Genomic DNA, 14,346 nt, shown 5'->3' with positions numbered 1-14,346 from the left:
TAAAATTAACAATGGAGTGTGAAAGGAGGAAATAAACCTACCAAATTATAAGTGTAAGACAGGAAATAAATGTCAAAAATTAAGGTAATTTATTATAAAGAAATTTGTTTTAATACGGAGATCTACCCATGGGGGACTTAAAATTTCAATATCTATTACAATAAAAAAAAGGTAATAATCCTCGTATTTCCAGTCCAACAATACTGGTGGATATGGGCAATTAAGGGTTTTGCAAGTACAAAGCTAATCACAGCCTTCTCAATACTGCAGGTCCAGATAAGTAGAAAAGCTAATAAGATAAGAACACATAGCAACAATTCATTGTATCAGCAGTCATTTGAATATTTGAGTGAGTTAAAATAATCAAAATAAAACTGAATATTTAAATATTCTAAGTATTTTAAATATTTAAAATATTCTAAATCATCACTTGGTTTAAAAATTAGTTTTAAAATTATATTACACTTCAATTTTTAAAAATGTATTCACGATGTTCGTGTTTCTGGCCACACCAGCATTTATTGCCTAACTTTAATTGCCCAGAAGGCAGTTAAGTCAATTCACAAGACTGTGGACCTGGAGTCACATGTCGGCCAAACCAGAGAAGGATGGCAGTTTCCTTCCCTGAATCGAATGAGTGAACCAGTTGGGTTTTGTAGACATTGACAATGTTTTCATGGTCATCATTAAACTCTTAATTCCAGATTTCAACAGAATTCAAATTCCACCATTTGCCCTGGTGAGATTTGAACCTGGGCCCCCAGAACATTCGCTGGGTTTCTGGATTAATAGTCTAGCAATACCACCACTAGGCCATCTCCCCTCCCTAACTTGATCATTCACCACCACGACACGTTTTTAGATAGACAATTCATTGTAAAGGAAGATCAATTTTTTTTAAAGAATAAAACCACAAGTCTAGGCTTACCTTCTATTTTATAACATTGCTATATAATTCTGCCCTAACATAATTTAGTTTGTTAATATTCCAATCTACATTTTGACAAAGCAGCTTCAATAACTTATATATTAGAACTATGCTGATTATTTTTATATCATCAGATTTAGTGCTGGAGGCAAATTTTAAGTAGGGAAATGTAAAAAGCATTACAGGGTTTTAATGCCATGCTAGAAATGCACAGGGAAGACATGCAAAATGACATTCATAGGTCAAGGCTTGACATTAACACATGCTGCTTTATATTAACTTGCAGAACAAACTGCCAAGTGTTCACTATTTCTTTTCTACCAAGACAATTACACACCAATCCAATCAGGTGAAATTATTTTGAGAAATACTTTTTAGGAGATGGGCTTGGCCGCAAAATGCCCACTTTTAGTTATTCTTCAGACGAGGTTTATGTGGCAAAGGTGATCTCAAACCAGTATTGAAAATCATAGAAGATTAGTTCAACTACCGTTATACCTGGCCAGCAACAGAGGCACGTGATTTGGAAACTTGGGAGTTGACACTACTTCCAAGCCCTTTCAGTAGAGGTTGCAGGCTTGGAAGGTGACAATGAAGCCTTTGCAAATAGTTACAGTACAACCTGAAGATACTGCACACTGCAGTCATGTGGGCCAATGATAGAGCAGGTGAATGCCTGGACTAGTAAACGAATTGCCAGTCCAGCAGATTGTTTTGCCCACCTTGGTGGTGTCAATCTTCTTGAGTACTGTTTTAGCTGCAAGTATTTGGGTCAATGGAGAGAATTCCAACACATTCCTTAATAGTGCTAAACAGGTGCTGGAGTTTTTTTAGATTTTTGGTTTCTGATCAGTGGGGACTACCCCATATTTTCAAACCAGGATTTTTGATTGTGAAGGCCTGTGTACTAATTATTGGAGTAGTGAGTGCTTAGACTCCCTTGTTTTACAGATTCACCAATTGGTATTCTTGTGATACAAATTTTCCTTGCAAAACAAACCTGCAACGTTATCCATATTTTCCTGCATGTGAGCAGAGTGCTTCATGGGGAACTGAAAATGGAGCTAAATGTGATATCAGTGAAAAAGCTGACTTTTGATCTAGAGAGATCATTAATCAAACTGAAAATATTTGGGACTATGATAGAAGGTTTATAAATATTATAAATGTTGAGCCCTCAGTCAACAATCTCACCTTACAGATTAAAAAAAAATTACTTGAAGAAATACAAAGAATTGTAAAGCTGGAACTGTGCATTTCAAGCTGACACAACCAAAATCCTTGATCACATCAAATATACAAGGTATTACAATAAAATAATTCTGAAGATAATTTTTTTCCTGTACTGTACAGTTGTCAGCGGAAGCATTAGAATTCAGACAAATAGCAATAAATTCTGTACCATGAGTGAAAAATTGAATTGTATAAAATATGATTCATCAACAGCTTTATTTATTTTCTTACCCCATTCTGTTCCGTCCCCAGAGCTCCTAGCTTCCCCAGCTCCTTCGCCATCTTCAGCTGTCACTAAAAAATCAAATTCTTTCAAAGCTTCTTCAGTATCATCAGGCAAGTCAGTAGCTAGTCCCTCATTACCGATCTAAAATCAAAAGATATTGATTTTTTAGGAACACCAAAGCAGCCAATTCAGAAAACCTGAGTTTTTTAAATACTGCAAGCTGATACAGTTTAAGTACTTAAACTGGCATCATTGACACGTATTGTGCGTTTCATTGTGAATCTGAAAGATGGTTTCTAACATCTTTTAAGATTTCAATCAAGAAAACAAACCTTGCATAAATTCAATTAAGCATGCTGTAGATAAATAGATTTGAGAACTAAAACTCAGGTAGAATGATGATTTGGACAGTGCTCAAAAAGTTGGAGTAACAACAGGGATATTATTGATCAGATTACTGCTCATTTTTTGTCTATTTTGATTGGTCTCTGACTAGACTACTGCTGTGAGAAATGATTACTAATCACAACATCAGAATTCCTTCTTGTAAAAATTCAACAGGTCTGTCAGCCTCTATGGAGAGAGAGCAGAGTTAACATTTTGGGTCCAGTGATTCTTCAGAACACTTCAGAAGGGTCACTGGACCTGAAACATTAACTCTGCTTTCGCTGATGCTGCCAGACCAGCTGAGATTTTGCAGCAATTTCTGTTTTTGTTTCTGATTTCAAGCATCCACAGTTCTTTTTTTGCATAATATCTTTTTGACTTGAATTTGCTATTAATGCTTTCTATTGTGCAGATCCTCCGGAAATGTTGAAATTTAATTATTTATACTTATGTCTAAAATCTTTAATGATAAATAAAATAACGCTACAACAGAAAGTTTTACTATTGCTTGCTGTCTCCCATAAAGTGCCTATATTTTTAAGAGGTCGCACAAAGTCTCTCAAAAACATTGGTAAATAGATTTAAAGATTTACTTTGTGTTTCTTGTTTATTCTAAGCTTTTCTTTGCTGTCTGTGATGTCCTCCACCATTTCACCTTCCTCTTCATCATCATCACTATCATCATCTGTATTTTCTAGGAAGTTAAATGTTTCAAGAACAGCTTCAGCTAGGCCTCCCCTTGGCTTATCGCCTGCATTCCTATGTTCAGAAGAGAGTAGGAGAAAAACTTATTAGTAATATCCAGTTACAGCATCTATATATTTTTAAATCTCTTTGCACCAACCTGAAAGTTTGCATTACAGTCCTGGAACTGACTGATGTGAAAATTGCTGACTAAAATGCTGATAGATATCTAGTTTTTTTCTGAAGTAGTTTAACCCTCTTATCAACTTTTTAATCTCCTCTTCCAAATCTCTCACATTCAAAAGGCAGGAGCCAGGCATCTCCACAATTATATATTACTTGTAGATCTCTGGATTTAATAGCAGAAATTTCCTTAAGAAAAATTAAATTTGAACACAAGTCAAAACAACAATCTGAATCTGACAAAGCCTTTTGATTGAGAACACGCCAAGTACCTTGAATCCATTTTGCAGTTAAGTTGAAACCTACATTCCAATGATATTAGCTGTTGATCTACAAGGAACTGTGCGTCTTTGTAAAGAGCCCGAAGCACCATAAAATGTCCCAAAGGGCTTCAAAAGGGAATTATCAAACAGTCACAGAGAGGAAATGTTAGAAGAGGTGACCTAAGTTTGGTTGAGGTGGTTATTTTTGAAGAAAACAAGGTAGAGATCCATGAAGGATATTCAAAGAGAGAATTCCAGAGCTCCAAGCTTAAGTAAGCCCAAGAGAATTGATTAAAACTAGTAATGCACAAAATACCAGAATTAGAGGAAAGCAGAGATATCAAAAGCTTGCAGGACTGGAGGAGTCTACAAAGATAGGGAGGGGTGAGGCCATGGAGGAATCCAGGACAGGAACTTTAAACTTGCAGCACTACCCTCAAGTCCTCACTACTTTAAAACCCTCAAATCTCTATCCCAAAATCTACACACAAAACATTCTCCCTTCCTTTCTACTCAGCCTCACTGTTGGAATATTGTGTGCAATTCTAGTCTCCTTCCTATCTGAAATATGTTGTGCAACTTGAAAGGGTTCAGAAAAGATTTACAAGGATGTTGCCAGGGTTGGAGGATTTGAGCTATAGGGAGAGGCTGAACAGGCTGGGGCTGTTTTCCCTGAAGCATCGGAGGCCAAGGGGTGATCTTTTAGAGCTTTACAAAATTATGAGGGGCATGGAAAGGACAAATAGACAAAGGCTTTTTCCTCGAGTGGGGGAGTCCAGAACTAGAGCGCATAGGTTCAGGGTGAGAGGGGAAAGATATAAGAGACCTAAGGGGCAACTTTTTCACGCAGAGGGTGGTACGTGTATGGAATAAGCTGCCAGAGGAAGTGGTGGAGGCTGATACAATTGCAACATTTAAAAGGCATCTGGATGGGTACATAAATAGGAAGGGTTTGGAGGGATATGGGACAGGTGCTGGCAGGTGGGACTAGATTGGGTTGGGATATCTGGTCGGCATAGACTGGTTGGACCGAAGGGTCTGTTTCCATGCTGTACATTTCTATGACTGTAGTGATTCCTCATTGTTGGTGAATGCAGTATTTCTTTGAATTCAATTATCTTCTGTCCCATTGAAATTCACCTGCCAATACTCACAATCAAATCATTCTTTCAATCTTGCCACATTGTTTGAATACAGAATAGCAGTTTACCATTAAGCTCCTCAAATCTGTTCCACCATTTAATTAGACCATCATTGATCTGGAGCCTACTTATCATTTTTTGCACATATCCTTTAACATTTTAGTTTCCAAAAATCTACAAATTTCAGATTTTAAAATAATTATTTAGAATTATCTAAAATAATTAATCACTAATTTAACTGTTATTTGTTTTAGTTTCTGATTTCAAGCATCTACAGTTTTTTTTTGCATAATATCTTTTTGACTTGAACTTGCTACGAAAACTTTCTATTGTGCAGATCCTCAGGCAATGCTGAAACTTAATTATTTATACTGCCGTCTAAAATATTTAATGATAAATAAAATATCGCTACAACAGAAAGTTTTACTGTTGCTTGTCATCTCCCATAATCAGTCTATACTTTTAAGAGGTTGCACAAAGTCCCTCAAAAACACTGGTCAATAGTTTTAAAGATTTATGTTTCTTGTATATTCTATGCTTTTCCTTATTGCCTTATTTGAGAAGAGAATTAGAAAATATTTACTATTCTTTGGTAGAAGCACTTCCTAATTTGACTCCTGAATGATCTGACCAACATTACGACTATGCCCCCACGTTCAATCCTCCCTAACTACTGGAAAGAGTTTCTAGCTACACCTACTGAAAACACAAATCAGATCATCCATTAATTTTGTAAATTCCAACAAATACAGCCCTATTTAGTTTAATCTCTCTTTGGAATTTAATACTTAGGGGTCAGTTTTTTTTTTATTTACTGTGCACTCCCTCCAAAGCCAATACATTCATACTCTTTATTCCCACAGTTTATCAAACAGACAAACTCGTTTCCAACGAATTATTTTCATCCCTCATCATCCCTCTCCCTATGCCTTTCCAAACTAATTCCATTCAGTGTAAGCCCCTGAAAAAGAAATTCCTCAAATCACTTATAAAGATTAAATAGAGATAAGTCCAGCGAATGGACAAACATTTGGAGTATAATGCAAAAAAATGCGCAAGTGTTATTCTCCCTTCCAAAATGAACAAGAGTATATCACTTAAATGGAGAACGACTATGGAATTCCAAAGTGAAGAGGATAAGACCACGACTCAGAAAGTTAGTACACATCGTTCTGCTATAACCGTGTGTTTCATCAGCACAAATTGGCTATAACATAATTGGCAAATTGTCGACTTTGTTTGGATAACATAAGCTTTCTACTGATCAGGTAAAGTGCAATTTTCTAAACCTGTACTCCATAGTGCAATTTTCTACAGCGTGAGGTTGCAGGGGAGCACAATTGTCATGTTAAAGCAGAATGACCCGTATGCAGGTTCAGCAATCATTTAAGAATGAATTGATAGCCTCTATTAGAAGAGAAAATGAACATAAAAAGGCAACTGGACTTAAAACATTAACTCTTTCTCTCCAAAGATGTTCAGATCCGCTCAGTTCCTCTAACAATTTCTGTTTTTGTTTCAGATTTTCAGTGACCACAGTTCTTTCTTTTATTATAAAAGGAAGGAGGTTAAGCTTAGTTAAACAGGGCATTGACAAGGTGACATCTCAAATACTTTGCACAGTTTTGGTCTCCTTATTTAAGGAAGGACACAAGATTGACTAAAGAGATACCTGGAAGGAGTGGGTTGTCTGACGAGGAAAGGTTGGAAAAGCTGGGCTCATTTCCACTAAAGCTGAAAAATGTGTTGCTGGAAAAGCGCAGCAGGAGAATCGACGTTTCGGGCATAAGCCCTTCTTCAGCAAAGTTGAAACGTCGATTCTCCTGCTCCTTGGATGCTGCCTGACCTGCTGCGGTTTTCCAGCAACACATTTTTCAGCTCTGATCTCCAGCATCTGCAGTCTTCACTTTCTCCTTCATTTCCACTGGAGTTTACAAGAGTGATGCTGACTTGATTGAGGCACACAGGATTCTGAATGGTCTTGACAAGGTGGAGAATGAAAGAACGTTTCCTCTTGTCTGAAGTATAGAACTAGGGACACTTAGAATTAGGGGCCATCCTTCGGACAGAGATAAGAATTGTTTTTCTTTCAGAAGTTTGTGGAACTCTGCCTCAGAAGGTGATGAAGATGAGTCATTTAATATTTTCAAGGCAGATGTTGACAGATTCTTGTTGAGCAAAGGAATCCAAGATTATCGGGATAAAAGCAAATTTGAATTCAAAACACAATCAGATAATTAACTGATTGATGGAGCAGAATCAAGTGCTGAGCAGCCCACTTCTGCTCCTATTTTGTATATTAATAATTTGCACTTTGTAAATTCACCCTCCTCGCTTTGATAAGTGTTTTTAGCTCAGATATCATCTTAACTGTTTGGAGCTTGTGAAGTGGCATGAGGTGTTACTCCTTTCTGCCAGAACTGCACAATACTCCAGTGGTTAGTACTGCTGCCTCACAGCACCAGGGTCGCAGGTTCGATTCCAGCCTTGTTAGACTGTCTCTGGCAAGTTTGCACATTCACCCTGCATCTGCATGGGTTTCCTCCAGATGCTCCGGTTTCCTCCCACAGTCCAAAGATGTGCAAGTCAGGTGAATTGACCATGCTAAATTGCCCATAGCGTTAGGTGCATTAGTCAGAGGGAAATGGGTCTGGGTGGGTTACTCTTCAGAGGGTCGGTGTGGACTGGTTGGGCCGAAGGGCCTGTTTCCACACTGTAGGGAATCTAATAATTATCGCTAGGAGCAAACAAGTGTACATCAACCATTTTTCCAACATGCCTATAAACTCTTTAAATACTTCTCTCCCATTTTTGTCGCCTAAAAGTGCAAAGGACTTCTACCTGGCTATCAGATCAAAACCAGATTAAATTCATTAGCCATTTCTCTTTTATATCTCTCTCTATCTTCCTTACCTACACCAACCCCAACAATTCACCCTCAGCCAACCATTGGTAGCCAACCCTTCAGACACTGAGTCTTTGCACTCTGAATTCCATCCCGAAACCCTTCAGTCTCACCTCATTTTAAGAGCATCATAAAACTCATGTCTGTCAGCAAAGATCTGTCAACCCATCCAATATCTCACTTTTCCCCATAACTTCCATTTTTTATGCATTAATGTTATTATGACCTGTTGTGTGGTGTTCTTCGACATTAAAGTTGCCATATAAATGCAAACTGGTTTTGTCTCGTCCAGTTGATCTTCGGTCTTTACTACAGAGATACATGGCAGGCTACCAGGTGCTAGAAATAGTTTATGTATAACCCACTTTTCCCCATTATAGAGCAGGGGAAGATAGTGGAACAATTACTCGACATTCCTCAGATTAGAAATTAACAGCACTGAAATATTTTTCATTTATAATTAACTTACAAAATATGGGTATGACTACTGCCCAACCCTAAGCTGTACCTCCTCCAATAGTCTTCACACAATGTCATGATGTTGACATTCTAAAACCTGGTACCACTAGAAAGCGGGGTATATTTGGAAATTTGCTTTAATGATAAACTGATTATTTGGTAAATTAATTCCACAAATATAGCACTATTTTCACTTTAATTCTTAATAAGTAAATTCTTAATAATTCTCACTTTCCAGAGATTTAGTTACACATATTAATGTGCAGTCAAGGGGAAATACATACAGTACACTGACTCAAAAATCGCCAACCGTACATAGGCTAAATTGCAAAACGTGAGATTAAATTCAAACACTCCAAATTTGATACAAATATATTCTCCCTCTGCCAAGGGAAGCATTTTGCTTCCATCCCAAAATCCACCGAGGGAAACATCAGGGTTATTCATTCAAGTGGCACACAAATTCGAGGGATAAGCAAATCATAATTTAGTGCCTCACCTTTTAACTTCTTGCCCCTTTTGTTTAGTTGGTGAGTCTCCCCCATTAAGAATCTGTTCCAAATTTTTTGTTTCCACCGATCCATTCTGCTCAGGCCCAGAAAGGCCCAGTAATGATCGTACTCTCTGTGATCGTACATCTAGAATGGTGTCTGTGTAACCAACTTCTTGTAAATACCTGTGAAATTTGAAAACAGAAATATCGGAGTTTCTGACTCTAACTAATGCACTTGGTTAACCACATTCTATTTTTAGATTTCATGTCAATGCATTTTCCATTTTCTGCAATATTTAGCCATTTTTCAAAGAATATTACAAAAAAACTAAGGTATGTTTGCAGTATTCTTGGACAAGGGATGGAGTGTTATCTGATATTTGGAATTCAGAGTCTAACAAGTCTTGATGCTGATGTTATCAAGATTTAGCAAAACCAGTCCAAGTGACAACTTGTTATGAAATTGCAATAATTCTGGTTTAAGAGAAGATTTCATATTTCCCACAGGAAATCAATATTGTTATTAATAATAAACTGTGGTAAAACAGTAACTGATAATAAAAGTATAATATATAAACCAAAAAGCACTTCGTTAATCCGTTGGTAAATAAAGCAATTTCTTTGAAAATTGAAGTGCAATACTTAACACAGGGGAACCTCAATTATCCAAATACCAACTATTCGAAATTCAGATTATCTGAAGGAGATCTCGAGGTCTCGGCCGAAACGTTTCCAACAGTGATCACGTCTTTTGTTTACAGTGATTAAATAGGCACTGTCACTAAATGACTGACCTCCTGCCCTCTCTCTCCCCACATTTTACCTGGAGTTCTATACAAAAGTGTACCCTAAACCTTGCTTCCCCAGATAATCTCTCCAACATTGTCCTGTACAGGGCAAACGTGGAAGCTCTCAAAAAGTTGCAGTAAAAAGTGTGTGGGGCTGCGTGTGCACGCTATTTGGAGACTTACCCCATAAAGGCAGCTGCAGTCTTGTTGCCGATGTGTAGTCCAGCTGCCCTGGAGAGGGGGCGTGAGTGGATGGGGTTTGGGGGCGGGGGAGCGGAATTGGATGGGGTTTGGGAGGAGGGCGGGGGGGTGGTGTTGGATGGGGTTTGGGAGCGGGGGCCAGTGTTGGGTGGGGTTGGGGAGCAGTGGTGTGGTGTTGGATAGGATTTGGGAGCAGGTAACGTGTTGGACAGGGTGGGGTCGAGTTGGGGGCAGGGGCGGTTTTGGACAGGGTTGGTGGGGGAGGGGCAGGTGGATGTGTTGTTGATGTGCAGTCCAGCTGCCCGGAGAGGGGGCGGGAGTGGACAGGGTTTGGGGGCGGGGGGGTGGAATTGGATGGGTTTGGTGGCAGGGCGGGGGGGGTGGTATTGGATGGGGTTGGGGGGGGGGGGCGGGTGGTGGGCAGAGTTGGATAAGGTTGGGGGGGGCCAGGTGGACAGGGGTGGTATTGAATGGGGTTGGGGGCAGTATTGGACGGGTTTGAGGGGGCGTGGGCAGTGTTGGGCAGGGTTTGGGAGTGGAGAGCAGTGTTGAGGAGCATTGGTGAGGTGTTGGACGGTGTTTGGGAGCAGTGTTAAATGGGGTTGGGCGGCGGGGTTGGTGGCAGGGCAGTTTTGGACGGGGGGGGGGGGGTGCAGGTGGACAATCTTGTTGGTGATGTGCAGTCCAACTGCCCTGGAGAGGGTGTGGTGTTGGACGGGGTTTGGGGCAGTGTTGGGGGGCGTGGGCAGGGTTGACTGCTGTAAACTGCTGCAGACTCCTGAACGGGAGCAGACTTTAAAAACTCCAAGCACCAGAGGAAAAGCATTTAATCAATTAAATCGATTATCCGAACGAAATAGTGCCCGCCCATCACGTTCAGATAATCAAGGTTCCCTTGTATATTTTATACATTTTGCAAATTTATTTAAGTCAGATGCTGTAACAGAAGCAAATAATATTCATAGTACTCACTGCCTGAGCAACTGCCTGCCTTGCTTCCAAGTCAACTGGCTGTTCTGAGGTACAGGTGGCACCTCTGTGTCTTTGGTTTCTTCTGGAAAACAAACATATAGTAATAAAAGATTAGAATATCAAGATCCCAACAAGGAAGATGGCAGGCAACCAAAAAAAAACACAACTGTAAAATCTGTGGTTCTGCACAGCTTTTCTTAAGCTTACACTGTTAGCCTTAGAATTCATGAAGATTTGGCCCTATATCTGCTGGCCCTTTAAGTTGGTGAGTGTTTCAACCAGGAGCATCACTTCACCACCAAACCACACCGCAAACCCTGTCATTCACAAGAATGTAAATGCAATCACAAACTAAAAATTTCCTTCCAACATTCCAAACAGTGCAACCACCTAACTGATGCTCATTATTGTAAAAGTCAGAAAAGTGAACAAATACCAACTAATCCTGATAGAGGAAGTATTCTGTTCCTAACGTGTAGAAAGCATCAAGTGCCCAAAGATCCTCTCAGTATCAGGTGACATTCCAGGAGAAGCTACAAGAAATAGCCTATGTCCAGCCAGGAAGGGAAGTAGTGATTGTAACAAGCTCAGCCAGGTGGACCTCACTGAATGAATTCCCTGACTGGGACTGTTAAATCTGACCCAATCAGGGAGCCCTGACTGACAGATAAATACAAGAGTTTCAGACATCCTGACACTCAGAGGTGAATGCATCAACGTCAAGGTCTTTCCATATGTAAATAAAGGGTGATTAAGTGAAGGGATACCAGCCTCGGTGGAATTATTTCAGCATTTAACTACTCTTTTCTCAATGTCAAATCTGGTGGGGGGTGCAGAATGACAGAATTAACATGGAGAAAAGTTTTTTTTTAAAAAGGTGTTCAATTTAACATATTTAAATCTCCTAAAACAATTCAGAACATGAAATACTGAGATTCAACTTTTTTGGGGGGGCAAGACTGGATGATAGATAGTCATGAAAAGTCATGTGATTAAAATTATACTGTTTACCTATCAACAGTTTTTGAGCATTTAATAGACAAGTTATGTACAGATGCAAACTTGAAAACACAGGGAGAGATCAAAATGCAAGATACCATTTTTGTGAACCTAACAACAGTCGTGCAAGTCGACCAGAAATCAGACAATTCGAAATTAATGAGGTTTCTCTTCCTTGCCACAAAATATGGGCTTATTTATGCATTAATAATGCTTATAATGTTCATAGAACAAAATCTGGCTCTATGTCGCTCCTATTGCCTCTCGAATGGTTTGAACTTGAAACCAACTTATGTTACCCTTCTCAGGATAAAGAGATCCAAAATAACTTTATATGGCACTTCGCAAATAGGAAATGGCATACAACATGAAAATATTCAAACTAGCTTCAAATTATGTTGTCAAAGACAGTCAGAAATAAGATATCTTGGAAAAATTAATATATACACTTCATTAAAATATTGAGTCTCCATTTATTACCTGATTCAAATGTTGGCATCTTTAAGTCACCTTGATTCAACTCTGTGCCATATTTTAATTTATGATATTTTGCCCTAAAAATAAATAAGAAACATTAACGAACATGTAGCTATTAAAAACTCAATCTCATTGATTAAGGTAATATTAATGTAATGATTGATCTTTACTTCACACTCATGTGATATTGCCCATCCATAATAAACCTCCAGAAGACAGTGGTAGTTGCTTGAATACAACTAAATGGCAACTTCAGGGGATACTTCAAATTTTACTCCATGGCTTTCAGTCTGATATCTCACATTTACTAGATTAGATATGAATGACAGATTTCCTTCCTTGAAGACATCAGTGCAGCAGATGGAATGTTTAAATTGGCAAAAGTTGGTGGGAGGTTTAGGCTCCCACTCCTGGGTGCTTGAAGTGTGACATATGGACTTCAGCTGAGATTACACTGTCAACTCCAGTGGTGATTTGGAGATGCCGGTATTGGACTGGGGTATATGAAGTTAAAAATCACACATCAGGTTATAGTCCAAAAGGTTTATTTGGAAGCACTAGCCTTTGGAGCGCATCAGGCCAATCACCTGATGAAGAGCAGTGCTGTTGGACTATAACCTGGTGTTGTGTGATTTTCAGTGGACTATCAAGCTTAATTGTTAGATCGTAATATACGGAGCAGAATTAAACCATTCAGTTCATTGAGACTGCTCCACTATTTGACCATGTTTCTCAACCCCATTCTCTTGCTTTCTCCCCATAACTCTTGATCCCGTTAGTAATCAAGAACTTATCTAGCTTTGTCTTAAATACATTCAGTGACTTGGCCTCCATAGCCTTCAATGACAATGAGTTCCATAGATTCACCATACAGAGACTGAAGAAATTCCTCATCTCAGTTCTAAAAGGTAATCTCGTCAATGAGGCTGTGACCTTGGGTCCTGGTCTCGCCTACTCGTGGGAGCATTTTCTCCATGTTCACTATCTAGATCACATAGAATGCTATAACTTTCAAATAAGATCCTTCTAAACTGAACTGAGCACAGACTCAAACGCTCCTCGATGACAAGCCCTAATTGCCAAGATTGCTTTTGTAAACCTCCTCTGTCCCTCCTCCAACATAGCATATTCTTCCTTAGATATGGGGCACAAAACTGTTCACAATGTTCCAAATGCAGTTTGACTAGAGCCTTAAACTGCCTCAGCAGCACACCCCTGCTCTTGTACTCTAGCCCTCTCTAAATGAACGTAAACATTGCATTTGCCTTCCCAAATAAACCTCCAGTTAACCTTGAGAATCTGAAACCAGGACCCCCAAGTACCTTTGTTCTTCATATTTTTCCCATTTAGAAAATAGTCTGCGCCTCTATTCTTGGCACCAAAGTGCATAACCTGACAATTTGAAAATTGTTGGCCATCAACTGCATTCTAAATGGATTCAATATTTAGAAGAGGAGAACATTTGAGAATCAAAGCAAATTAGTCCAATAACCAGCATTCAGTAAGATAATGTTTATTTTCACTACAGGTCGACTGCCGTAATCGTTTTCCGCGGTTTCAATTAGGGAACCAGAGACCAGGAGGCTGCCAGGAAGATATATTTCCCATTGAAATGAATGGGTTCGCTCCTATCCGTGGCTTCGGGCTTCCGCACTAGGCCCCGGAACATATCTCTCATGGCTACCAGGGGGAACTACGTATTTTCATTTTAATAGCATTTATAATTTTTTTTTAAATTATTGCAATGCGTCAGATGGAGAAATCTCAAAACTGCATAAAATGCTGCACTCAACAGACAGAGACATCATCATTTACCCAAGTCTGTGAAACATTAAGGTAGACTGAGAAGATCAATTTGCAAGTCCAAGTTTTTCAACAAATGGAAGAATGTCAACAATAGAAATGGTTGCAAGCCTGAAAAGTCATATTTTTTAAAAAAACTATCTCAGCACAGGACTATGAGAAAGTGCCATCTTTTGAATAAGATGTAATATGGAGGGCTCCAT

General features: G+C 39.1%; 1 protein-coding gene across 3 annotated transcripts in view; it reads right to left on the bottom strand.

Annotated features, from left to right (window-relative positions):
* Window positions 1-14,346, bottom strand: part of strn3 (striatin, calmodulin binding protein 3) — a 185,061-nt gene that overhangs the window by 106,988 nt on the left and 63,727 nt on the right. For all 3 annotated transcript variants that reach the window (XM_072568995.1, XM_072568993.1, XM_072568994.1), the window contains exons 3-7: window positions 12,344-12,417; window positions 10,865-10,946; window positions 8,910-9,086; window positions 3,368-3,533; window positions 2,393-2,528 (exon numbers count right to left, since the gene is read on the bottom strand). In XM_072568995.1, the coding sequence (XP_072425096.1) occupies window positions 2,393-2,528; window positions 3,368-3,533; window positions 8,910-9,086; window positions 10,865-10,946; window positions 12,344-12,417 (635 nt within the window). The remainder of the gene's footprint in view (window positions 1-2,392; window positions 2,529-3,367; window positions 3,534-8,909; window positions 9,087-10,864; window positions 10,947-12,343; window positions 12,418-14,346) is intronic.

The sequence above is a fragment of the Chiloscyllium punctatum genome, chromosome 4, assembly GCF_047496795.1.
Source record: "Chiloscyllium punctatum isolate Juve2018m chromosome 4, sChiPun1.3, whole genome shotgun sequence".
Taxonomy (NCBI): Eukaryota; Metazoa; Chordata; class Chondrichthyes; order Orectolobiformes; family Hemiscylliidae; genus Chiloscyllium; species Chiloscyllium punctatum.
This window is presented reverse-complemented; position numbering and strand designations above follow the sequence as displayed.